Source organism: Crassostrea angulata, chromosome 8 (genome assembly GCF_025612915.1).
Source record: "Crassostrea angulata isolate pt1a10 chromosome 8, ASM2561291v2, whole genome shotgun sequence".
NCBI lineage: Eukaryota > Metazoa > Mollusca > Bivalvia > Ostreida > Ostreidae > Magallana > Magallana angulata.
In genome coordinates this window covers 6,408,810-6,435,677 of record NC_069118.1, presented here as the reverse complement: position 1 = coordinate 6,435,677, position 26,868 = coordinate 6,408,810, and the positions used below count along the sequence as shown (strand labels likewise).

General features: G+C 33.6%; 1 protein-coding gene across 2 annotated transcripts; it reads left to right on the top strand.

The window, feature by feature from the left end:
* Positions 1-22,943, top strand: LOC128159093 (centrosomal protein of 41 kDa-like). 2 transcript variants are annotated; one of them, XM_052822145.1, is made up of 12 exons: positions 1-94; positions 221-284; positions 2,672-2,719; positions 12,888-12,949; positions 13,709-13,760; positions 14,175-14,319; positions 14,948-15,084; positions 15,637-15,704; positions 16,066-16,180; positions 16,595-16,780; positions 21,960-22,093; positions 22,226-22,943. In XM_052822145.1, exons 1-11 carry the CDS (start codon positions 56-58, stop codon positions 22,070-22,072), a joined length of 1,029 nt encoding a protein of 342 aa, XP_052678105.1. In that variant the 5' UTR covers positions 1-55; the 3' UTR covers positions 22,073-22,093; positions 22,226-22,943. The 2 variants fall into 2 exon arrangements, with proteins under 2 accessions (XP_052678105.1, XP_052678106.1); XM_052822146.1 differs by lacking the exons at positions 1-94; positions 221-284; positions 2,672-2,719 and adding an exon at positions 9,178-9,725.
* Positions 22,944-26,868: the final 3,925 nt, after the last annotated feature.

The following is a 26,868-nucleotide window of genomic DNA, read 5'->3' as shown; positions in this document are numbered from 1 at the left end:
TGACGCAAGCTCAGTGCTTGATCTCGCGGGGTGACGGAAGCAAACAGTTTTCAAGATGTCAGCCGTCAGCACCGCTAAAGCGAAGAAATCCGATGTTTGTATTACCATTCCTTTAATTTTAATTTTACGTGAATTTTAATAGCCTTTATGTTTAACAACACAATTGGAGAATCTGTAAGGCATGAGATACAAACCCTAATTGTATTCTATTGCATTTCAGCCGCTTTCAAAGAAAACTCCAGAAAATCCCAAATATGCACATATTAGGCATACTATCGATACAGGTTAGATATATTTTTATTTATTGCATATTCAATAACAATATACATTCACACATGCAAAGGTGATTTTGAAAATCTTAAAATATACCCAGATTTCAATAAGACGTTTCGAATTTCCTCGATTTTAGTTTACATGTATAGACACATGTATACTGTAAATTTAAGAACGCCGTAACATAATGTAACATATTACAAAGTATGCAAAATCCATATATTCATTTTAACACTTGGAATATTAGTTATCGCTGTGATGTCTAGCATCTATTCCTTAGCTTTGTTAGATGTTATTGACGACAAAATCAATGATTGTGTGATTTCTCAAATAATTTAGATCTATTGTCTTTTTAATGAATGTTCTGTCAAGTATTGATGTATAGTTTGGTATTTAAAAAAAAATAAAAATAAATGATTGCTATGAAGGGTTGTTGAGAATGAGAATGAATCCTGTGAATCAGTCAGAATGTTTTTTAGTTGTTGAAATTCATTGAACAAAGATGTACATTCATTAAAAAGACAATAGATCTAAATTATTTGAGAAATCACACAAACTTATTTATATATATCATCTATGATTTATATGTATTTACAGTTTTCCAAATTTCAGATTTCAGAAATCTTATTTTGTAAATTTTTGTCTAATAGACCCCTTCTCAATAATTACGGTACTGCTCATTTGCGGGACAAATTCATATACTTTACCAAAGTTTTACTTAGTAGGTAATTAAATGACATAAATGAAACAATTGATGTTACACCATATTTCACCAAACTATATTATTTTGCCCTGCAAAAGAGCAGTACCACATTACTGTGAAGGGGTCTATGTATAACAAAACCACACTATTTAAAGTTCCTACCTCCATCTTGTGCTATGTAAGAGGAAGGGGGGGGGGGGGTTTACACAGGAGACTGAGGAGTGAAAAAATAATACATCCATTTCATTTTTCCAGCAGATGGTTTCCAAATTTAAAACTGCATCACTGGCTAAAATCTAATTTTTTTTTTCATGGTAAAAATTAGATTTTACCCAGTGTTCCAGCAAGCTGCAATATATTTATAGCATTACAGAGTTTCTTTTTCTTGCAATTTGAACATAAGATACTGTTTAACGAGGCCGAGTACAGAACGAGTACGCACGCTTTCGCGCAGTGTTTCATTTGTATTGTACGTGATGTCATCTTTTTGCTTTGTTGACGCCATGGCATGATAGTTTCAATTGCAGATCGATATTCAGCGAAATTTGTTGAAAATAGCTCGTTTGATGCGTAACATTGATATCATATTGTCGAAAACAGTAACCATGTATTTTTTTTTAATGACCCTTAATATATGATGTTATATATTTATTTATTACTTAAATATGTCTGAATGTTTTAAACATACTATAAAGATCACCATTTCCGCCTTTGTCAAATAAAAAATAGCCATTATCTGACAAACTGGGAAATTGGGCATACAAAAAAACAACTTTGATAAAACCCCTTGAACAAACCAGGAGGTAAAAGGTTTTTTTTATTTGACCATTTGATGCCTTTTAGCAATAACTTTAATATGTAGAACAGAAAAAGAAATCCCTAGGGCAGAAGTTTAAAAAAATTGTAAAAAATGTGCAAAATTGATCAAAATCCCATAGGGTCCTATGTTAAAAATTAACAAACTTTGAGATGACCCCTTAAACAAACGGTATGGTAAATGTCTTATTTTTCTATCTTAAAATATTAATTATATCAGTAGAAATTCATGTAAAAAATTTCATTAAAAAATCTAGGGCATAACAAATTAGACCCGGCCTCGTTAAAAAAAATACATGGTCATTTCTTCATTTGTCAATCTGTGCATCACTGTAAACCTTGCTTCAGGCAGAAAATTGATGGGAGGGCCCAGAGAGTAATCTATGCATAGTTCATTCAAAGGGCAACTACTCTAAAAGTAATTTCAAAGGGCAACTACATGTACTCTAAATATTTTAAGAACTAACGGAATGCAATTTTGGTTTAAAATATTATGAAATGTTTGGATGAGTAGATGAAGCATCAGCCATATTGACAAATATTGATATTGATTCTCAATTCTCACCGTAGTCGGTACGGACATATAGAGATATGTCTTGCAGTCTGACAGTACCTTTGGTCCATAAGAAAGCAATTCATTTTACAATTTAGCGTAATCTAAGCATATCCAAGATAAAAGTCCAGTGGCTTATTGTACATGGAGAGGAAAAAATATGGCTTGGTTCCACACCATCGTTTTATCTTATTTTTTCTCCTTAGTACATGTATGCACCTTAAATATATACACTCAAGTTGGAATTTTTGACGCATTGATTCCAGAAAGAAATTGTGAATACTCTTTGAAATTCAATTAAAAATGATTTGAAATATATTTTACAGGTGCAAGTGTCACTAGATACATGGAAAAGATTGAAGATATCAGGAAAAGTAAGTACATTTTCATAAAGATTTTTAGATCTCCTGGTTAATGGTCCTCCACACCCTCTGAAAGAGTTTCTCATACATGTCCAAATTATCTTAAAGATATGGAATTCAAGCATTCATTTGACTTGAAATGACAGGAAAAAAGTGGTCAAGTTTGGAGGCTGGAAAATCAACTTTTGGAAATGTATTGCTGTTCATTAAAAAACTCCCTACTTATTTGAACTCTGGACCTGTGGGTTAGTAGACTAAAGCTATAACCATATACATGTATTGCATTACAGAGATAGACACTCAGATTTTGTGACATAAACATGCAGTTTCTCAGAGGGTTAATTGAAATCGCCATGATATGACGTACTGTCTTAAAAAGTAAAAGTCACAGGGTATCAAGGACCCTTAATTGACATTCCCCTTGTACACAAACTACTTGTAATCACCATGTCTCAGACTTTCTGAAGAAAGAGTTGTCCTTCTTTGTAACAGAGTGAGCAAGCATGTTCAAGTATATCATGTATATAGGCTTTGTTTTAAAATAGATAAATCATTGGCTTTCTTTGGAGAATAGTTTTGATGGTAGTAGGGAGTTGGAATGTACATACATGTATTAGTTTCTTTAAATCAATTTTCATTTGTTTTTTAGCTCACCTGAACCGAAGGTTCAAGTGAGCTTTTCTGATCACCCGTTGTCCATCGTCCGTCCGTCCGTCCGTCCGTCCGTCCGTCTGTCCGTCCGTCTGTAAACTTTTCACATTTTCAACTTCTTCTCAAAAACCACTGGGCCAAATTTAACCAAATTCGGTACAAAGCATCCTTATGGAAAGGGGATTATAAATTGTTAAAATAAAGGGCACAGCCCTTTTCAAAAGGGAGATAATTGCGAAACAGTGAGTATAGGGTGCATGTCTTTAAAAATCTTCTTCTCAAGAACCACTGCACCAGAAATGCCAATATTTACACAAAAGCTTGTATATATAGTGAAGATTCTAAATTGTAAAAATCGTGACCCTCGGACCAAAACTGGGGCCCCAGGCGGGGTTCAAAGTTTAACATAGAAATACATAGGAAAATGTTTAAAAAATCTTCTTCTCAAGAACCACTGCACCAGAAATGCCAATATTTACACAAAAGCTTGTATATATAGTGAAGATTCTAAATTGTAAAAATCGTGACCCTCGGACCAAAACTGGGGCCCCAGGCGGGGTTCAAAGTTTAACATAGAAATACATAGGAAAATGTTTAAAAAATCTTCTTCTCAAGAACCACTGCACCAGAAATGCCAATATTTACACAAAAGCTTGTATGTATAATGAAGATTCTAAATTGTAAAAATCGTGACCCTCGGACCAAAACTGGGGCCCCAGGCGGGGATCAAAATTTAACATAGAACTACATATGAAAAATGTTTAAATATTTTTTTCTCAAGAACCACTTCACTAAAAATAACAATACATACACAAAAGGTTGTATATATAGTGAAGATTGTAAAAATCGTCCCCCCCGACCAAAAGTGGGGCCCCAGGAGGGGTTTAGATTTTAACATATATAGGAAAATGTTTTAAAATCTTCTCAAGAACCATCGTGCAACTGTTTGGGATATTACTATGCATACATTTACATCCTTAAATAATGTAGATTCAAAAAATTGTAACTCCCGGACAATTGATGGGCACCAAGAGGGGTTCAAAATTTAAACATTTTAAAAAACAAAGGAAAAGTTTAAAAATTTTCTTCTCAAGAACTACAATGTTTTAGTTAGTGGAATATCTATGCATGCATCCTTCGCTTACCGTAATCCGGTGAATATAATACGCACTTTTTTTCTAGGATTTTTTACCGTGAGAAAGGGGTGCGCATTATACATCCCTATAGGCTTTGGACATATTTTTTCCCTAGCAGAAGCACGGAGTATCATACTACCGTATTACCTATGCTGTTCACAGACAGGACCGATACCCCGCTATTCATCGTAACATTACTTAATTATCACATTTATATTATTATTTAACCCTTAGGAAATGATCGCCATAGCGTGTAATTAAAGAAAATGTATACTTAAAGTCTGTTAATAAATAAACTGTTTCAAAATGGCCTTTAAAAATTAATTTGAACTGCCTATTCTTTATCTCCGTGTAAGCCGCCATTACAGCTGTTATTAATAGAATGCGGGCTTGGATGGCCACGTGTTATTTGTAACTGATCTTTGAAAACAGCTTACACATCTTTAACCATTTTCATGTAATGCTAATTGATTTATTGCAAATAATTATGATTATAAATAATTCTATAACCTATTCCGTTAATTGAAGCCATTGTTGTGCTCCCCCTCCGCTAACACTTGACACCTTGGGTATCTCAGACACTCCCCGTAGGCTATGTGAACTATACACAACACAACTATTTGTGCACATGTTTAAATATGTTCCAGGCCTCTAATTGATCACTTTGATCGGCATCATTTAAGAATTTAATTAGGTCCGTTATCTCTACAGTATACCTGTACACGGCCCGTTTTTCACTACACAGGGGTTGTAATGACTAAACAATTATAAAACGCTTTTTAAAAGTGGTTGATTTTATTTACGGTAGAATATTTAATACAGGTCTATTTAAAACATTGATTATGAAATAATGATATAACCACGATGTATTAGTTACAATAAATCCGTGTCTAAGAAAATATTGTGTTTTTCTTATTTCCGGTAGCGTATTCCCGCGATGAAGTTGAGCGTGCATACAAAGTATAACTGCTTTGTTGATACTCAGGATTACCGTTTGGTCAATTTTTTTGATGCGTATTATACATCCCAACAAGCTTTTTTTCACCATTTTCAAGCCCAAAGTGGGGGGTGCGTATTGTACACTACTGCGTATTATATTCACCGGATTACGGTATGTAGATTCCTAATTCGTAAAATCGTGACCCCCGGACCAATAATGGGGCCCCAAGATGGGGTCAAAGTTTATTATAGAAATATAAAGGTAACAGGTTAAAAAATCTTCTTCTCGAGAACTACAATGCTTCAATTTGTGAGATTACTATCATGCATACAACCTTGGATAATGAAGGTTCGACAGTTTTAAAATAGTGACCCCTGGACTAATACTAGGGACCCAAGATGGGTTTAAAGTTAAATGTAGAAGTACCGGTATATATGGAAAATGTTTAAAAATCTTCTTTTCGAGAACTACAATGCATCAATTTGTCAGATAACTATGTAAGCACCCTCAAATAGTGTAGATTCGAAATTATAAAAGCCGTGACCTCAATCTAATACTGGGGCCCCAAGAGGTGTTCAAAGTTTAGCATAGAAATATAGAGGGAAAATGTTGAAAAATCTTTTTCTAGGGAACTATAATGCTTCAGCTTGTGAGATAACTATGCAAGCATCCTTAAATAATGTAGATTCCAAATAATTAAAACTTTAGCACTGGACTAATACTGTGGCCCCAAAAGGGGTTCAAAGTTTAACATAGAAAGATATATTGAAAATGTTTTTAAAAAGTTCTTCTCGAGAACTATAATGCTACAGTTTGTGAGATTACTATGCAAGGATCCTCAAATTGTGTAAACTCTAATGTAGTGGAACCAAGAGTTATCTTTCTTAATGTTCTGTACAGTCTGAGAGTTATTCCTCTTGAAGTGGAACTCTTCTACGTTCAGTTTTTCAGGTTGTGTACGTGCGGTCCCACCGCAGTGCTACACATTTTCATTCCTATGTTACTATTTATGTTGTTCAAGCCAACCATAAACCTCGGACCATTACTGGGTCCCCAGAAAGGGGTTCAATGTTTAAAATAGAAAAAGCATATGCTACGAAATGTAATGTTACAAGGAACTGCTGTTCAGGTGAGCGATGTGGCCCATGGGCCTCTTGTCTTAGTAATTAATTTGAGCATTATGACACCATCCAAACAATATGCTCATGCGAGTGAATATGCAAATTATAGCATCTTTTTCTGTACTCTGTATAATGTAAAAGATGATTAGAGGCTTTTTCTTTTTTAGTTTATAATTAAGCATAGTAAAATAGCATATAAATATCATGTGCTTGAATCAATCCCAATTTCGGAACAAGAAACTCTGAAGTTCTCTTTATTTCATAGCTCATTCCTATTTAAAGGAAAATAGGAGCAGGGGTGTTAACCCAAGTCCAGGTGTTAAGTCCAGGTGTTAAGTCCATTTTGTGCAATCTAGTTCACATTTAAAGAATGGCTCAAGTAAGAAGTTTGTTCAGTAAACTTGAGGTCTTGTGCAGGTCTCTTTGTCCAAAGTCCTTGGTATCGCCTTACAAAATGCGGTCACCATCTCAGTGCTTTCCAGTCTGAGAATGCATCTGTCCAGTTTTTGATTTTGTTGGATTGTTATTGTCAGATTGCACCTTTGGGATCTTGTTCCAGCTGCATAAAAATTCTCCTCTAGCATTTCCTGGTATTAAACAAAACAACTCCAGATTTTTATCATTTGTTTACTTGACCACTGTGACATATTTAATTTTTGTGTGTGTATTTCTTGCCTTGATAACAAACCCATGATCAATTAGCTGAATATTTTAGGAAATGTAAAAATTACAATTATTTTTCACAAAGTAAACAAAATAAAACTTTGCACTTCGTGCATATCTAATTGTTTTATTGATTAAAATTTTCATACACTGTCAACCTTCAAATGATCTGGCTCACAGAGTTTCTGTGCATCTTTCTGTCCTTCAACATCTTTCTAGTTTGTCCAAACAGTATCACAGTGACTGTCTTACTGGCTTAATTACAGCATGCAAATGTTTCAATTTAGTGTGGTTGCAAATTTTTATTATGAAATACTATATACAAGGAAACATTTGACCCCATTTTGTTTTTGCCCCTTCCCCCCATTGTCAGTGGGCAAATTTAAGGCTTTTTCTTTCTATATAAACACATCTATGTTTGAGTGAATTCAAGATGGGGCGAAACCGTTTGCAAGTGATTACAAGGACAAAAATGACTCTGCATGTATACAGTTACAAAAATTCCTTCAAATTGGTACAGTTTAATGTTTGAGCATTGAGTGACTTACAAGTGAAACTTTCTACCATGCAGTTAAACATTGATTTATAGTTAATTAGTGAGTACTGGGATTGTAATGCTAGATATTTTGATTCCTACACAATGCCACTGTACTTCAAAGTTAATCTGTAAACTACGAGTGGATGATCAATAATCATATCAATTAAGGGTCAATCTTGGCAACAATGCTTTGTTTCCATTGGTCAGTAATATAAAACTAGTCTCATATTGAAGCTATCCTCTCTTCATTCAACCGCAGTTTGTGCATTACATACATCTTAACATGAATGTACTTATTCCAGGTATAATGTCCATCACAGGACTTTGTTATGTAATTTATGATAAAAGTCATTCAATTTAGAGTCTGAATAATATAACTCCATTTCATGGCTTTTGGTACTGTGGCATTATTGTCTTCAAAATCAGAGTTTATTTCTCTAATAAACACTAAAACTAGTAAGACATGTACTTTATCGTCTGAATAATCAGTATGTCACTTTGATGCAAAAGTACTGTAGTTAAATTAGTATTTGTTAGTGATATATTGTGTGTAGTCATGTTGGTTCCCCAAGAACGAAATTCCATTATCATGATTATTGAAAGTTTATTTTACATCATAGATGAAATGCAAAGGAAATTTGACACTGCTCATAAATTACTTTGGAGCTATATCTCCAAAGGGCCAAAAAATGCCAGATTTATTTCACAGAAGATGTTTAAAATGTATTTTGAAAAAATATTTTACTGAGATTTTTTTATGGAATAAAATAATTGCATGAGGAATTAAATAAAAAAAATATTTCAATAATTACATAAATAAGTTCTAAGTAAATTTGCTTCATTTTAGTTTACATTCTAAATAATCATAATCGCACATGAATTTTTTTTTTATCCATTTTGAATCTGTTTTATAGATAAATATAAAAGCTAAAGAAACTAAAAGCTTTATATAATGGAAATTTACAAGTAATTGCCATTTTATAATGGAAATTTGCAAGTAATTGCTAATGTACATGTATATTCTAGAATGTCTCATATTCCATTAGGAAAACCACAGTCTTTTGGATTTAAAGCTGTTGGGGTAGTCTGACTTTAATAGTTTCCATTTTGTTCGTGTTAAAGGGTATATCTCCTCTGTATTGTGTAGCGAAAAGTGTAACAGAATGAACTTATGTATTAGACCAGCCCCTGGAACTTTAATTTCTATGTCTATGGGTTTGGTAATCTTCCTAATATCCATAGCTTAGTATTTGATTAAGATGAATATCCTCTTATGACCGCTATTGAGAAGTGATTAATAACTTTGATCTGTTTCAAACCGTTTCAGTGAGTGAGTTACGTAAAATATCCTCGCCGCTTAATCAAATACCTGAATGTGTAGAGTGCTGGGGTCCCTAGAATTAACTCGTATATAAAGCTAAGTTTTATTTGATAATGCTAAACAGTAGATTAAGGCTTTATATCTTAACATTATGCTGTTTGTTTGAATGTCTTTTCTTGTGTTGACTCAAGAGAAAATCTTTTATGCAGTGGTAATGAAAGTGTCGCCTTTCGCCATTGGTCGGATTTCCTCCCTGGTAACAATATTGACATGTGGAAACTGACGCTCTTGCGCTGCAATTAAATTTCAATGGAAACTCGTGGCTAATAGGTTAACAATATACATTATTAATACACAGCTATTGATGTTTTTCATCAAAACTTTGGATCACTGAAATATTTTATCATGGAGGTAGATATTTTATGATGCAGTGGTGAAGTAATTAATCCGGGATTAATTACAACATACATCAGAGAAACATTTTGTTATACCTGTACATAGGAACTCTTCAATTCAAAATGCCAAAGAAAGGAAACCCTGCGGATTATAATTCTAGCATCTTTTCTCCCCGTTTACCGGCTATAAGGCCAAAACTTTTCAAGGAAAATCGTCTTCAGTTGTTTGAAATTATTAAGGATGCTGAAAAAGGTAGGAAAATTGTAGAGGCTATATTTTCCCAGGTTTATTTAGATAATGATACACACATTTGCAATTTTTCAAGTTTGTTGTTTTACTGTGGGAATATTCTATACAGTTCATTATTTTTTCTGGTTGTTGTTAAAAAAATTTTGCATTTTTAATTTATTTGGTATATTATTATATATATTTGTAATTGTGGTCATTTATAAATTAATTGCCACAATTTTTATTTTTAGAAAATTAAAAAAAAAAAAACCTCATGTTGAATGCAACCAATAATTTCCATTTACATACATATGTAAAAGTTTACATTGTCAATAAGATCAATATTCACATAGAAATTGACAGGTGTTCGGGGGTGTTTCTTTGCTTTTTTAAAAGACCTCAGAAACAATGGTCGTACATACCTAGGGGAACTAGAGCCGGCTATAGAGAGTTCATATCTCTTCATGAATTTATTTGAAATGTTTATTGACTTAGAGAAAAAGTTTATTGACTTAACCTTTGCAACAAGTGATAGAGAAATGTTCCTTGATGCAATGTCTTTGGACATAATGGAAGAATTGAACTCCCCCCTGTGAGGGGCCAGGGTAGACATTTTTACACAGAGTTCCTAATATTAAATATTCTTAATGCTCTCTAAAGACAGTGGGGGTTTTTATCGATTCAAGGACATTATGAAGGATTTCACTTTTCTCCTTTATATCCAAGCTATTGATTGAAAAAGAATTTTATTGCACCTGTATTGAATTATTGAGTGCCAAATATGTATCTGATCAGCATATTTCAAACATGTTTTTACAGTCTGTTCACGCTCCTTGATGCATTTTTCAAAAACTAAAGGCAGAACCTTAAAAACTATTGAGTGCTATTGTTAAATTATATTTTTAAAGCTGCCAGGGTTAAGTTGTTTTAACTATCAAATCAATAAAGTCTCAAACAAATTTTATCCCTCTGAAGCTTTTGATAGAGTTTTCAAACATAAAAGAATAAAGGAAAAAAGAAACAATAAAGAAAATGAATTGTACATCTCTTGTTGACCAGACAAAGTTAACAATCTCAGCTTATTCAAGAGTGATCAGTATGTAATAAAAATGGTGTGGTAATTATGTACACTTGCTTTTCAAGTTGACCATTATAAGGTTTTCGTTGGTTGAAGGGGAGGGGGGCATCTTAACAATGGAAGTTTATATGAATTAGAAAGTTAGAGGAGAATTCAACTTCAAAGTTAAAAGTTAGGAAACTGGCAAAGGAACCATAAAACTTGTACCAGCTTGCTTTTGTTTGAACTGCTTATTCCTTTTGTAATTATTGTGAGACTGGGATCAAAAGTAAGCTGGTCTAGAATTTGTGGTTCTGAAGCCCAAATTTTGACTCTCTGTAGAACTTATTTATTGTTGGCCGAGGATGATGACTTCAGCATTCAGAGGTCCAAAAACTAGGCCGTGACAAAAACAAGCTGTATAGCTAGCAATACACTGTACCATGAAGAGGTCAGCTATATAGCAAGCTATACCATCAGGTCCACTAGGGCTGGGACGATACTGTACTGAGCCTATTCGGTACATATCACGATACATGAGGTGCGATACGATACATATCACGATACATTGCAATTAAATGAAAACATGAATAAAAGTTTAAAATTTATTCAACCTGCCGATGTATTACCGCATGTCCAAAGTTATTTTGTTATATTCATAATGAGCGTTGCACAATTTACAAATTACTTTAGTCTCGTGTACACTAGTTTTTCATAAACAAGTACTCCAAATTTTTTCCACACTCCATATTTAGCTTCCTAACAGTTTTGACAACTTTACGAGGTTTTCCGCCATCTTTGTACTTTCATATTAGGCGCGCGGACTAAAAATAGCCGATATATGAAGCTCGGATATTTTTGAAAAATTAAAAAAAGTTCGGTAAGGTATCGTTGTATTAATGGTAAATGTATCGATCCAAATATCGTCAAAATAAATACCGCGATGCACCGGTGCATCGGTGGATCGTCCCATCCCTAAGGTCCACAAAAACAGCTGTAGGTCAGCTATATAACTAGATATACCATATAGGGGTCAGCTATATAGCAAGGAATACCATTTGGAGGTTAACTATGAAGCTATCTAAACCATAAAGGGGTCAGCTATTTAACAAGCTATTCCATAGAGAGGTTAAGTAGCTAGCTAAACATAAAGGAATCAACTATTTAACTAGCTTTACTATAAAGAGCTCATCTGTATAGCTAGCTACACTACAAAGAAGTCAACTATGTCGATTTCTAGTCTAAAAAGAGGTTTACTTTGTAGAAAAGGTTAGCTTATTGGACCTAACTAGACAATTTCACTTATGATCTCAGTCTCACTTTTAATAGGGTATACTGTTCAGTTTATAAGGCTAAAATCAAAAGTGAACTCTAAGTTATACGGCCCCAGACTGAGTCAAGCTCAATATTCTTTGGCTATGAAAAGGAAAAATAGCTAAGGTAGATTAAAACCTACCAAACTATATCACAAAAGTTAGCTAATGCAGCCACAAAGTGGCAATCTAACCCAACTGTATAGTCATATGTCAGCTAGCTGTTCCATGAAGAGGTCAGTTTAAGTGGACCAAAAACCAGTCAGGCCATGGTTTGTTTATTTAATGAGATCAACGGTTAATTAACTGGATCGTGAAAAGTTGATTTAATTCTATATACCATCAATAAAATGAGAAGAAGCTATATCACAAGTGTTGTTCATTGATGTTTGATATTTGCAGCTTTTTGATTTATTTACTTACACTTTTGAAACATATAGACTATTTCTTTAGTATTCACTAATTTGTTGATTATAAAGTGTTTCTTATTTCAATATTTCCAATAATGAATATTCAATTAGGTCAATGGTATAAACACTGGTTGTCCGATCAATAGCGGTGTAACTAGGGACCTTGATACTGACCATTCACTGAGGACTGTTAGTCCTTGCAGCTTTTCTCCCACAGCATGAGATCAGCAGCCACCCAGTCTTCAGTTTTGAATGATTGAAATAGATTGAAACACACTTGAGTCTTTATTTTATGAATAAAATGTATACTGTTATAACCAGACACATGTTCTGTGCAGTATTGGTTTGGGTTTTTTACATGCTTTATGAGATCAATAAGTTAAAATAGCTATTGTTTTAATTGCAGATTACAGATTTAAAAAAGATGAAGTTTTCAAACGGATGAAGGTCACCACATTTGTACAGTTGGTAAGTTATTGTACAGAATAGTATGTTATTGACGTACAGAATAGTAAGTTATTGTACAGAATAGTATGTTATTGACGTACAGAATAATAAGTTATTGTACAGAATAGTATGTTATTGACGTACAGAATAGTAAGTTATTGTACAGAATGATAAGTTCTTGTACACAGTAGTAAGTTATTGCATAGAATAGTATGTTATTGTACTTCTGGTTAGTTATTGTACATGATTGTAAGTTATTGATGTACAGAATGGTTATTGTACACAATAGTAAGTTACTGTACACAATAGTAAGTTATTGTACAGAATAGTAAGTAATTATACACAGTATTAAGTTATTGTACACAAAAGCAAGTTATTGTACACAATAGTAAGTTATTGTACAGAATAGTAAGTTATTGTACACATAAGTAAGTTATTGTACACATAAGTAAGTTAATGTTTAAATCTGATACTGGTACTTATGATACAGAAAGTAACAGTTTCAAATTAAGAAATCCTCGTGTCCTTTTAAATCAATATTAAGTTTCAATAGAAAAAGAAAGAAATAAGAACCTTTTACACATCTGGTAGTTGTAAATATGGGGTTCATGTAAAGTAAAAGGTTCAAATCTAAACTAGAAGGTAATAGTTCCATTAAAATCCAAATGTAGCCTTATTTCTAAATATTTTTGTTTTGATCTCAAACATATCATGAAGAAAATAAAATACTGTGTAAAAAAAGAAATTATAGGTGAATCAAGATTTCTGTTGTGTTTTCAGATTGCACAAGTGGCTGAGTATGAGGCCAGGAACAGCACACAGTCTACAATAGGTAACTATCCTGTATCCAGGGTATCTCCTTATTAATGTTACATATTGCAATGTCATGATTCTTTTACCTGAGATACTCAGACAGCTGTTCTATCGATACACAGAAAAAAGTAAATCTCTCGTAAATCAAGTCTTTGTGGGAGAAAAACTTCAGTAAACTGTTCTCAATCAATGTAACCAAAACTCAAGAGTGGTTGTCAGTCTTTGAGGGTGTTTTAAAGACTCCCTAAATCTCACTAAGAATGTGATGATGTATTTGTATCATCTTGTTGGATTATGCTCTATTCTAAAAAATATCTTGGTGGAGTATGCTTAATGAAAAAATTATCTACTTGAAATCGCTGCATTAGGTTGTAATATTTACATTGACTGTTAATGATTTGATTTATTTTGACGAGTTGATTGATTTCAACAGGTAATGGTAATTACACTGATCGGCCAGACACGGCTGATCTGGAGGTTCAGCACATACAGAGGGGGAGCCCCGCCCCCTCACTGGCGGTCACTGAGGGGGACTACGGTGATGGACCCCGTACGGGGGCCAGGTCAACACTTCAGGGGTAAGACGGTCAGGGATAGAGGTCTCTGTAGAGCATTTTCGTCGAGGGAAAATGGCTGAAATAATTCAGATAAATGTGAATCAAGTTCTATTCAAGAGTTTACGGTGTTTGAAATAAGAATCATTGATTTTGAAGAAAATAAATGCAGAACAAATAAATGTGCATCAATAAAAATAAATCATTGAAGGACATTGTATTCAGATACATATGTTAGAGAAGTTTTTAGTATAGTAATGTGCCTTTTTAAATTTTTTATTATTATCGGTAATTAGATTCAGAAAAGTAGAATTTAAATGTTTGTCTTGAAAATATTTAGTTTAATCTTTGCCTAAAACTTTCATACCCATTCCTCACAGGTTTTAAATTCTTGCTTTTATTTTTTCTGACAATAGTAAAGTTTATTAGTACATTTATCAACAAAAGTTTTACAATTTTATATTGTCTTTGTTTCAAAGTGTTGGAATTTGGGAACTGCGTACAGGCATTAATAAGAAATTTATAGTAATAGATTGGTGTCTTGTTGGTGTTAAGTTTTGCTTCAAGAACATAGTTTAATGTATGAGGTCAATATTTACATTATCCAAGCTATAAGTACATACATTAAGACGTCAATATTTTCATACTCCAGAGTTGTGAAGGGGGTGGGGGAGATAGATTCTGCACGGCCACCCCAGGCCCCCTCCAAGGTGGAACAGTTCAGCTGTCCGTATCTATTGCTGGACATCAGGGACACAGACTCCTTTGAGGACTGCCACATCATCACAGGTCAGTGGACATTTTTATCTACTGTTTACAGGGTTATTTTTGCCCCCGTTTTATTTGCGCTAAGTTTCTACACTTGCAAACTATTACACCCGGTTGTGAACGTTTTCAGACACAGTGTGTTAAAAAAGAGATCAATAATTTGAGACATTTCAGTTTGCCCAGTCTTATATTCGCCCACTGACAAAGAAGGCAAAAGGTGTGAAAATAAGATATGGGGCAAATATTTCTCCGTATATGTTATAGTTTTTTTGGTATGTGTCAAAGTGATCATTTTATTATATTGGCAATAACGTCTTTTGGTTCTGTTTGTAGATAAGTTGGCGTATGTGTTTTTGTGCGTATACTGACAGTTTTTAGGAAATTTCTGACCAAGTCTGATCTTGTTAGAAAGTTACAGAGACAGCATTATTCATTCTCTTTTGTTATAACAGGGATATACTTTTTCTGTTTAAATACCTAATGAAATGCAAGATGAACTGCAGTATTTCATAATTTGAAGTGCTAGAATTTTATATTTATGCATGAATGTTCATGCTTTCTTTATCTTTGCAGCAAAAAATTACCCGACATCAATGTTATCCAGGGCCACCAACTACGAATCTAAAGACATGCTAGCATTTGTATCCTTTGTTGTGTGACTAGCAGAACTATATGACTAGCTTAGCTTGTAGGGCAGTATGAACGGTTCATGTTACAAGATTAGCTTTTAGGGCGATTGGAAAGGTTCATGCAATTCCTATTAGAATATTCATCATTCTTAGGTGTGAAAGTCAAAAGTTCTCGATTTTCAAGCAATTTCGTATATAAATATATACTTGCTGAATTGTTTTTACCAGAATATGTAATGCTAAGAGCTCAGTTTGCTATATCATACTGGTAATTATTAACCACTTAGCTTGTGCCATGTATATGTTCTTGATGAACAACAAATATTAGGTAATTGAGGTTTGAGAATAATGATGGAGCCTTAACAATTGTCAGAAAAACCAGCCAGGAAAAATCATAGTTATATATGACGAAGACGAACGACTGGGACCAAATGCAGCCACGACCCTGGTACAGCGCGGCTACGATAACCTGTTCTTATTATCTGGAGGTCAGACATACATTATGATATCTGTGCTATAACAGGAATAATTAGAATCTGCTGACTTAAATATCTGACAATTTGATGAACTGTTTTTTCTCTCTCCGTCATCACAATTCCAGTTTCATTATGTATTAATTGATTATAATAACTAGTATGGTATATAAATAAAGGGGAATTATTGTCAGATTATACGTGTATGAACTGGTGTTCCTGTGGGATTGAGAGTATAATCATAACTTTAAACATTATTTATATGTGTAATAAGTGTTTACATCTCATACAAGGGATTAGATGTATTGTTTCTTTGGACGTAAGGATAGCTAAACTGTACCCTATGATAAATGATGGTTTATCTAGTTAGAGTAACAATGTCACTGTGCCATCCAATGAGATTAAATGTATACATTGTTGTTTCTGTAGGAATGAGGATAGCCTATCGGTACTTCCCTGATGGTCTCATGACAGGCACACCTAGTCAGACAGTCACTGAGAATCCCAAACCCCCCAAAACCAAGGAGAAGGCATCCCAGAAGTCCTTCACGACCTTTGACCTGGAGAAACTCCACACCCAGTTAGACAGCCAGTTGTCTGACCGAAGTGTAGGAAGTAAGTCAACAGTTCTCTCCCTTCACTTCCATCTCATCTGAATAAAGATGATTTTGAGGGTTCTTTTTTTGAATGTTTAGAATGAAATTGAAAAAAGTCACTTTGATAATACAGTTAGCAGGATTACAGTTTCATTTAAGGAGGCCGACTTTAGTTTGCATTGCGCCTGTTTTTGCGCATTCTAATATAATACAGTTGTTTTATACTTCTTATGAATTGTTTTCGATATCATTTATAAAATTGAACACAATAAACAAAATACAAATAAAAATATTTAAATTTTTAAAGGAAATTTTTATTTTTAACACGATTTTTACGTTGTGCGGTAGGGGAGCATTGCCATTGCGCTTTTATGACGTTATGATAAAATGAAGCTTTGTAGGAGTACGTTATAAGAAATAACATAAAAGAAAAAGTAAAACTTGTACGCTGTTGAAATTTTATATACAGAATGATGCTATCCTCGAGGATATTTTCCTCATTTTTGGAATGAATCCATTATACCAATCATTATTCGTGATGATCCAAATATATAGCAAAATTTGGTGCATTTTAATATTTTGAGATGGCCCCCACTAAAAACCAGACGGTAGAATTTTGTGTTTTTTACATATAAGGTAGGAAATGATATTACTTATCATATATAACAATTTGAGAAAAAAAGCTATTGTAGTATTTTTAGCTCACCGAGACGAAGTCAAGGAGAGCTTATGCTATACCCTCGGCGTCGGCGTCGGCGGTGGCGTCGGCGTCGGCATCCGGACCTGGTTAAAGTTTTTGTTGCAGGTCCTGTATCAAAGCTATTACTTGTCCTATCTTCACCAAACTTGCATGGATGATGCATCTGGACCTACTTATGGACTTGAAAGACTTGGATGCTGAATCTGGGTCCTAAATTTCAGATGCTGGAGGAGGTTAAGGTTGTTGGACCAGGTTAAAGTGTTTGTTGCAGGTGCCCTTTGATAGCAGTATCTTAGTTACTGCTGGTCTGTACTTCACCAAACTTGCATGGATGGTGTGCCTTATGATACTGATGCACCAGACAGGCTTGAGTGCTGAATCTGAGCTATACTTTTCGGATGCTGGAGGAGGTTAAGGTTTTCGGAGCAGGTTAAAGTTTTTGTTGCGGGTGCCCATTGATAGCAATATCTAAGTTACTACTGGTCCTAACTTCACCAAACTTGTATGGATGGTGCGTCTTATGATACTAATGCACCTGACAAGCTTGAATGCTGAATCTGAGCAATAGGTTTCGGATGCTGGAAGAGGTTAAGGTTTTTAGAGCTGGTTAAGTTTTTGTTGCAGGTGCCCTCTGATGATTATATCTTAGTTACTACTGGTCCTAACTTCACCAAACTTGTATGGATGGTACGTCTTATGATACTGATGCACCTGACAAGCTTGAATGCTGAATCTGAGCAATAGGTTTCGGATGCTGGAGGAGGTTAAGGTTTTAAGAGCTGGTTAAATAAAGTTTTTGAAACAGGTGCCCTCTGATGATGATATCTTAGTTATTACTTGTCCTTACTTCACCAGACTTCCATGGATGGTGTGTCTTATGATACTGATGCACCTGACAGGCTTGAATGCATAGTCTGGTTTCGGATGCTGGATAAAGTTAAGTTTTTAGGAACAGGTCACATGTTTAATAGATGATAGTACTATTTCAAACTTGCATAGTTGATTTAACTGTAATATGAATGAATCGCAGAGGTACTGTAGCTTCAGATGCAGAGCTTGATCTCCATTATCAAGGATGCTAAAAAATAAATCTTAGTTATTACTGGTCCTAACTTCACCAAACTTGAATGGATGGTGTGTCTTATGATACAGATGCACCTGACAGGCATGGATGCTGAATCTGAGCCATAGGTTGCGGATGCTGGAGGAAGTTAAGGTTTTAATTGCTAGTGCCCTCTGATGATGATATCTTAGTTATTACTGGTCCAAACTTCACCAAAATTGCATGGATGATGCGTCTTATGATACAAATGCACCTGATGGGCTTGAATGCTGAATCTGAGCCATAGGTTTCGGATGCTGGATGAGGTTTAGTTTTTTGGAACAGGTCACATGTTTTATAGATGATAGCTTGCATAGTTGATTTAACTTTATTATAAATTAAATGCAGAGGTTGCTTCAGAAGCAGAGCCTGATCTCCATTATCAAGGATGCTAAAGAAATCTCCTACCTCACTCAAACCAGCTCGATAGATAGATGTGTTTGTTGATAAATGATATAACATGATTCCTATGATAAAGTATTGTATGATATGAAACAATATTGTTTGATATGATACAATATGATATCATATGTTATATTATAAAAAGTTATACGATACGATATGATATTGTATCAATTTATTTGATATTTTATGATATGATTATGTATCATGATATTGTTATGTATAGTATTGTATATTATGATACAATATTGTATAATATTATATTGTATTTTTAATTTATTATTTTATCACATGATACAATTACATAAGATATTGCTAAATATTATATTGTATCCTATGATACAATATTGTATATTCTATAATATTGTATCATACAATATTGTATAATATGATATTGGTTTCAGTAATATAGAATTATATCACATGAAATTGTATTATATGATATTGTAATATATAATATTGTATCATACGATATTGTATGATATGATATTGGTTTATATGATATATTATCTTGTTATACTTTCATGTTAAATACTGAAATCTGATTGGTTAAGACGCAGTTAATAATATTTACTATTACCCTCAGCGTTAGCAACGCACTTGGCAACGGGTAACATTAAAAAATGTTACATGCGCGAAAATTATGCGCGTACGGTTCGCTGTAGAATTCACGTTATTCCTATATAAAAGCAGTAAAATTTTCTTAAAAATTTTAAAAAAGACATTCAGTATAACAAAATAAATAGTGCCTGTTTGGGAGGATAACAGTTGAAATTGACACCCCTCGAAAACCATTGTCAACCTCCGCTTCGCGTCGGTTGACAATGGTTTTCTCGGGGTGTCAATTTCAACTGTTACCCTCCCAAACAGGCACTATTTATATAATATCACATGAAATTGTATTATATAATATTGTAATATATTTTATTGTGTCATATGATGCAATATGTATAATATAATAATGTATTTTATAATATTTTACCATATCACATAATATTGTATCATTTGATAAGATACAATGTTGGAATCAAATTATATTGTATTATATGATATAATATCATATAATGTATCAAATGTGTTTCAGTGTCATTCAATACAATGTCATTCTATATTATACAATATAATATCATGTTTCAGTGTTATGATGTATTATGTAATATGATATTGTAATATGATACTATATTGTATTATATTTTATGATATTGTATTATGTGATCAAATACAATAAGGTATAACACAATACAATGTCATATCATACGTTACAATATCAAATCTCATTATTGTTTATTACGGTATTTTATTTATTATATGATATATATTATATTAGAAATATGACATGATGCAATATTTAATTTTATATCATAATTGTATTGATTAACATATTAACATATGATTATCATAAAAAAATTTATCAGATGATATACGATATTTTGTCAAAACAGAATCCATGAATATCCAAGATCATAAAGTATGATTTTCATATAAAATGATAAAGGTGGTCTTATGAAGGTGATGTCTCATAAGGGTGATGCTCTGTCTCGGTGAGCTTAGTAATCTATGATTACCTATGTTTTAAAACTGCTTTGATGTGCGGAAAATGACAGTTTCCTATATATTCCTATAGTAAATGTACCTCTATTTTGAGATGGTCCCTAAAAAGAACCAGACGGTCGATTTTCATGAACCTTCGCATATAAACTAGAGTTGGTTTAAATTACATATGGTTAAAAAATAAAGAGTTATGCTATTGTAGTTTTTCCGCAAAAAAACCCAAATCGGCCTCCTTAATACTTAATACATTTAAAATTTGAATTTACCCCATAAAAATTTACCAATCAAAACACAGGGTGTTTTTTTCAATGAAGTCTAGGATATTTATGTAATTATGGCATGTAATAAATGATGACTGTTTTATTTTAGGCAGGAGTAAGTATAAAATTCTATGTATGCTATGTATATAAAGTATAAGAGGTTAATATTTCTCAAAGGAAAATAACTTTAGAATTAGACAGATCTTTACTGATATGATAATCAGAGTTTGAACTTAACATTAGTTTGTGTTTAACCATGCAATAGAAACAGTGGGAGGTCTTGGATTCAGTCTGAAATCCTGGATCAATATAAAGCTATCATTAATTCACATAATACATACATCATTCTTTTTATACTGAACTAAAAGTCTTAGATGGTGATCAGACAAACATATTTAAACATTGCTTCTGAAGTCCTACATTTGAAAGTTTAGTTACAAAAAATACTGGTACTCTTGCATTTGATTTTTTAAAGTAAATATAAAAATTGAGTGTGCATGTATATATAAACGGCATGGTTTTAAAAAAATATGTTTTTGTGCATTGTTATTGTCTCTTTTCAATGGAATTGACTTTATAAAGGATGACAGATTATTTGTCTGTTATTATGTAAACAATGTCATTTTTAAACGTGTGCAAATGTTTAAATTATGCATGGTTTGATTTAAATGCCAAACATTGTTATTCCAATTGGAATTGCTTATTGTAAGAAAACAAAACAAAATTTCAGTTTTAATTGTTTCGTCAAAATAAAATGATAAATATAAACTGAATGGAATAAACCAATGCGATAGTCTTATTTTACTATCTTTAACATTGAAATTTTATAAAGAAGATACAAGTAACCACATTCAACAGACTGGATAATGACTTGTATCAGACTGATCTACTCTGTTCTTCTCAATATGATATTGATATTAAGAGGGCTTAATGGGTGTGGCCATTAAAGGCTATATTTACCTCCTTTAGATGAAGAACTCAGTATAGAGATAAAGGAAAATGTTCAAATTATAAAGTTAAAATATTTAAATTTTTTCTTTACTGAATGATAGTTAATGGCCAAGAATATCATGTTTAAAGTTTAAGGCAGATCTGACGGTTGATTTATTGATCATCCAGTCTCCTTTCATGCCCATTTGATGTTGTTTTTTGGAGATTGAAATATTTGTTCTCTGATTGACAGGTCGGTTGTCCAATGCAAGCACCGTGTCCAGTCGGATGGGACATACCACTACGTCACGCGTCAGTAACGTCTCCGGCTCAGTCTCCGGACGTCCTCCCTTCAAACCCTGCTAGCCACGTCCTGTCTATTCCAAGGTCAGTTATTGAAGTACCTCATATTTATTATCCTTAAACAGGAAAATGCAAACAACATTTAATTTAGCTGTAGATATAGTAGCCTACTGAACTTAAATTTTCTAAACACGACTTTCTTCATGAATTTTACAGGTCAGATTCTATTGAAGACCAAGAAAGACAACTCTATTTCAAGAAACATACTATACAGCAGAGTTGTCACCCTTATGCCATTTTCATTCTGCTGGACTTGGAAATGCACTCAAATTCATCAAAAAAAAACTTGATGATGTCTTAATATGAACTTATTGATGAACTGTTTATTTTGAGGAGTACAAATCGACGGATTTGCACGCCATTGAAAATGTGTTCTATCTAACCAGTGACCACATTATTCCATTTCGTCTTGTCCGATGAAAAACTTTGATTTTGCACAGTCTTATGAAAGGTACACTTTGTCACTGGTGCAATATAATCACGCGAACCATGAGAATGAAAGAGCTCATCAATGAAACTGTTGATTGGATTATTGATTATGTCTTGAAACTTTTAACGTAAATTGTAATTAGTTGTAATTAATTTTTTTTTAACAACGAATAAGAAAAATGTTCAATCAAAAACATTATTATACACAAAAGTGTGTATATTTGAACTTTTAAAAGCTCCTGTATTCTTGATAAACGTAGTTTTAGCCCATCTTATGCACTAACTCTCAGAGATCCGTCCAAATGTATAAACCAGAGAGGAAGAATTTCCCGGATTTTAGTGGTGTGAGAGAGAAGACTAATGTCAGGAGTGGTGAGAGATCTGAATGACTGTGAATGTAATTATTTATTTTTGTGATTAAAACTTGTGTATTCATGTTTACAAATATTTCGTTGCTTTTTAATTAAATTTTCTTTAAAATTTTTATGCCGTCCAAAGTAAACCAAAAAAAAAAAAAAGCAAATCTTGCGCAGTTCAAAAGAGCAGTTGCTATTTCATAATTGGGCTATCACCATATGAAAAAAAATTAAAGAAGTTCATAATATAGTGTCCAGCAAATTGATAAGAATTATAATCAAACATGGAAAAGAACAATATGTGTTATAATGTTAGTCGCCCAGGCCAGGCAAGAAGCGGAAGCACATGGGCCTGCTCTGCCATTTGGTTAAAAAGAGTTGGAAAAAGAATTTAATTGTTTTAAATACTTTTTTTTTAAGTATTTCTTAAAGTAGTAGATATAAAAAAATTTATTCGTGATTTTTCACTATATATGGGAACAAGCGCCTGTGATCTAAACTACTTGTACTATAGTCTGTCCCAAGTTATTGCTTCCATCAATTTTTGATGATTTTTAATAAAAATACACACACCTGTGAAAGAAATACAACTGAAATCGATGAAAGGGAATATATCCAAGATATCTTCATTGAACAATTATCCCTTTTCACTCATAAAATTTCACAGAACGAAAACAATTTTCTTACAAAGAGATTTGTAATGGGAAATGTTTACATCTTTTCTCCATTCGGAATACACTCGGAATACATCGCGCAATTTTTTAACATTGTCATCCGGGCTTGTTAATGGCTGATGCAATGCGAATTCTCCGTAGACTTTCAATTTTTTGATGTGTATTGAAACGTGAAGCGATAGAGGGGGCGTATCAAAACAGATAATATGGACATTTTTCATATTAGTGGATGAACGTAGTTTGAGCACAAAGGTATTTACTATTATTGAAATATCAAGCAAAAAGTGGTGGAAGCAAAAACTCGGGACGGACTATAGTACATACCAGGGACATGCATCGTGTGAAAAAAGGGGGGGGGGGGGCTATTATAAATTTTATAAATGTAATGTGAAAATGCAGTAAAATCCACAACAACGGGGGCAGGATGTAAGAAGCTGGAATTACATAGAGCGACAATTAAAGTGTACAGTAACAGGAACAGATGAAGAAAAGCGGAGGTTATCTCGACAGTGGCGGACAGTCAGTAATTTACATCGTTTAGAGATGGGCCTGACTTTTGATGTGGAATCCATTGTGTAAAGCGGTCGGTGTCTTGTTTTAGCGCTAGCATGTCGGTCGGTGATTACTGGTTCTACAAAGCATGTGCTGTAACTGGGCACTAAAGTCCGGAGAGATCATCACTGTCTGCAATAAGATTCCATGCTGTTGTGCCATCGCTCTCTGATCTACCGTCCATGTTTATACGTATAGCATGGATCACTGGTGTAAGAGACCGATGATGTTTTGAACCACAAAATGAATCTCTTACGAAGGTTCTACAAATATTATCGAGTTGGAAGTGAAGCATCATATGACATTTGCACAATTTTCATAAACAAACACCCCCCCCCCCCCCTCCAAAAAAAAAAAACAAAAACAATTAAGGCAAGTGTGCTGCATATGCTATCTATAGGTTCAATTGCAATGTTGACAAATTTAATTTAGAGGTGTACATACATTTACGTATAAAATTTGTCAAAGTCAATTTTTTGCTGTTTTCACAAATTATCTTTGTTTTGAATCAATGCGGCTTAATCTTTTCAGATTTTTATCATACTATTCCTAGTTGTCATAACTGGTCAGTTGGTTAAATGTTTCTTCCATGATGTCAGAGGTTAGAAACACACAGAGGGCAATCACTTCTTGTATAGCTTTGCACCACTTCCGCCTACTGCATCACACAATGGGCTTGAAAAGGTAACTTTTTGGCTTTGGGCAACAGGGCTAAACTAAGTGGTAGATTCATATAGTTTTTGTATGTCAGTTTTTACATAAAACCGATCGTGTATTGTGGCCACATTCTGCGTCGTTGTTGGGTTACATGGAGTTGGTCAACATTGGTTTAACATTTTATTCCGGAATTCACTCTTTCAATATTGTTTTAAATTCATGTCACATTCCAGTGGATGACCCAGATCATGTTGCCTTATTCTCTACTGAGTTTGGTGTTGCTGTCTAGAACCTTTAAACCTTTTAAACCTTAGTGTGATATATAGTTGCACACAAAATTGTCTATCAATGAAATGTCAAAGAAACTTGATTTTTTAATTTTATTTTCTGTTAGAACCATGGTTGAGAACAAAGTATTATATTTTGGTACCGATCGAGAAGCGCCAAGATAACTTTGTTTTATAAATAAATATGAACAGCTCTGAGTAAGACTTGATTAAAAAAATCAAAAGTGAAATCAATTTGATTGGAATAATGCTTTGTTTTGTTATGAATTATTGTATATCTTCTTTTTTTTCTATGTATATAGATGGGTTTTTTTCTCTTCTGGCCTAAAATATTCAGCATAGTATATTCTCACAAATGTGCCGCGTCAAAATACGGTCTATCATGCTTTTATGTACATGTGACATGATTTCATACTCTTGCATGCAACGTGTTTTGTTAAGAATGTCTGACATTACTGACGCTGTTTACATTTCTCAAATAAATTTCTTTTTAAAATAATCTCAGTAATGCTCTCTCAATGTTCAACTTTTATTAAATGATTCTCGGAACATTTTTCTCAAATAATTCTCAACATTCTCTCAAATGGTTCTCATATCATGTCTTCAAAATGATTCTCTTTTTTCTCTTCAATTAATGTCCAGTCCAAAGTCCCACATTTAAACGACGTCATGTTGTACTTGGTTTTTGTTGATTGTTTTGGCGACAATTAGTGATCCACGAAAGCATGACGTAATTTGAAGTATCAGCGTCGATGCACATGCGCTACTCACGAAAGTAGTTAATGACGTCATGGGTAGAACTTGATGCCTGCAAGTCGGCGGTACCATTTGGTTGTCCCGAATACTATACAACATTCTGACTTGTTAAAGATTACATACAAGTACAATTTCGGTCCAATCTTTGGATGTATCAATAAAGAGAATTAATACGGCTATGGTTAGATAAAGAGTTCATCCGCAAAATCCACAAATATCCAACCAGGAGTGTGCAACGGGAGCACTTAAAGGCTAATACAAATGCTTCATGTCTACATAACCAATTGGTTTTTTACATAATCTGATCATGAAGAAATTGCTGAATTATCATGCACACTGGGGCAGTTCAAAGATTAGTAACCTTCTCTGATTGGATCACGTCGATTCACAATTTGCGAACCGCAGCACGAGTACTGGATCACACGTGTTATGTAATAAATTTGAAGAAATCTTTTGATTCCATTTGTATGAAGAGATACAAAGTATGGTTTATATTGGTCTTCGAAAACTTTGGAAGACTTCTTTCCCATGTCCCTATACGATTCTACCGTTTTGACCTTTCACCCCGTCTTATGACTATCCGGGCAGTGTTAATGATTTTTCGGCGGCGGCACTTGACTTTGAATGAAATATTTGTACAAGTTTTTTTTTATTTATAAAAAAAAGATGTGGGTGTCGAGAGCTTTCACGATGAGAAATTTAAATTCAATTTTTTTAAACTTCTCCAAATCCGCTGACGTCCGACGTTCTATAAAGAAGAGAGCGATGACCGGGATTCTTGTACAGTCGCGGGGTTGCTAAGCCGGGTGCATATGTTAACGCACAGGCCTCGATTATTTAAATCTATTGTAACATTTAATAAATGATAAATGAATCGATGACGTCACCATAGAGCTTATGCACAATACATGTAGTTGTATACGGCGTCTCCTGAATTAACTTGAAGTGAAAGGTTTTAAAGTTTTGTTGGTGAATCTTGAAGTACTCTGTGGTTCCCTAACACAATGACTATCATATTTGTAGATTAATATTCATTAATACATTTAGTGTGCGTCCTCTAACAACGGGTTCAGAGTTTTGGCGGCAAA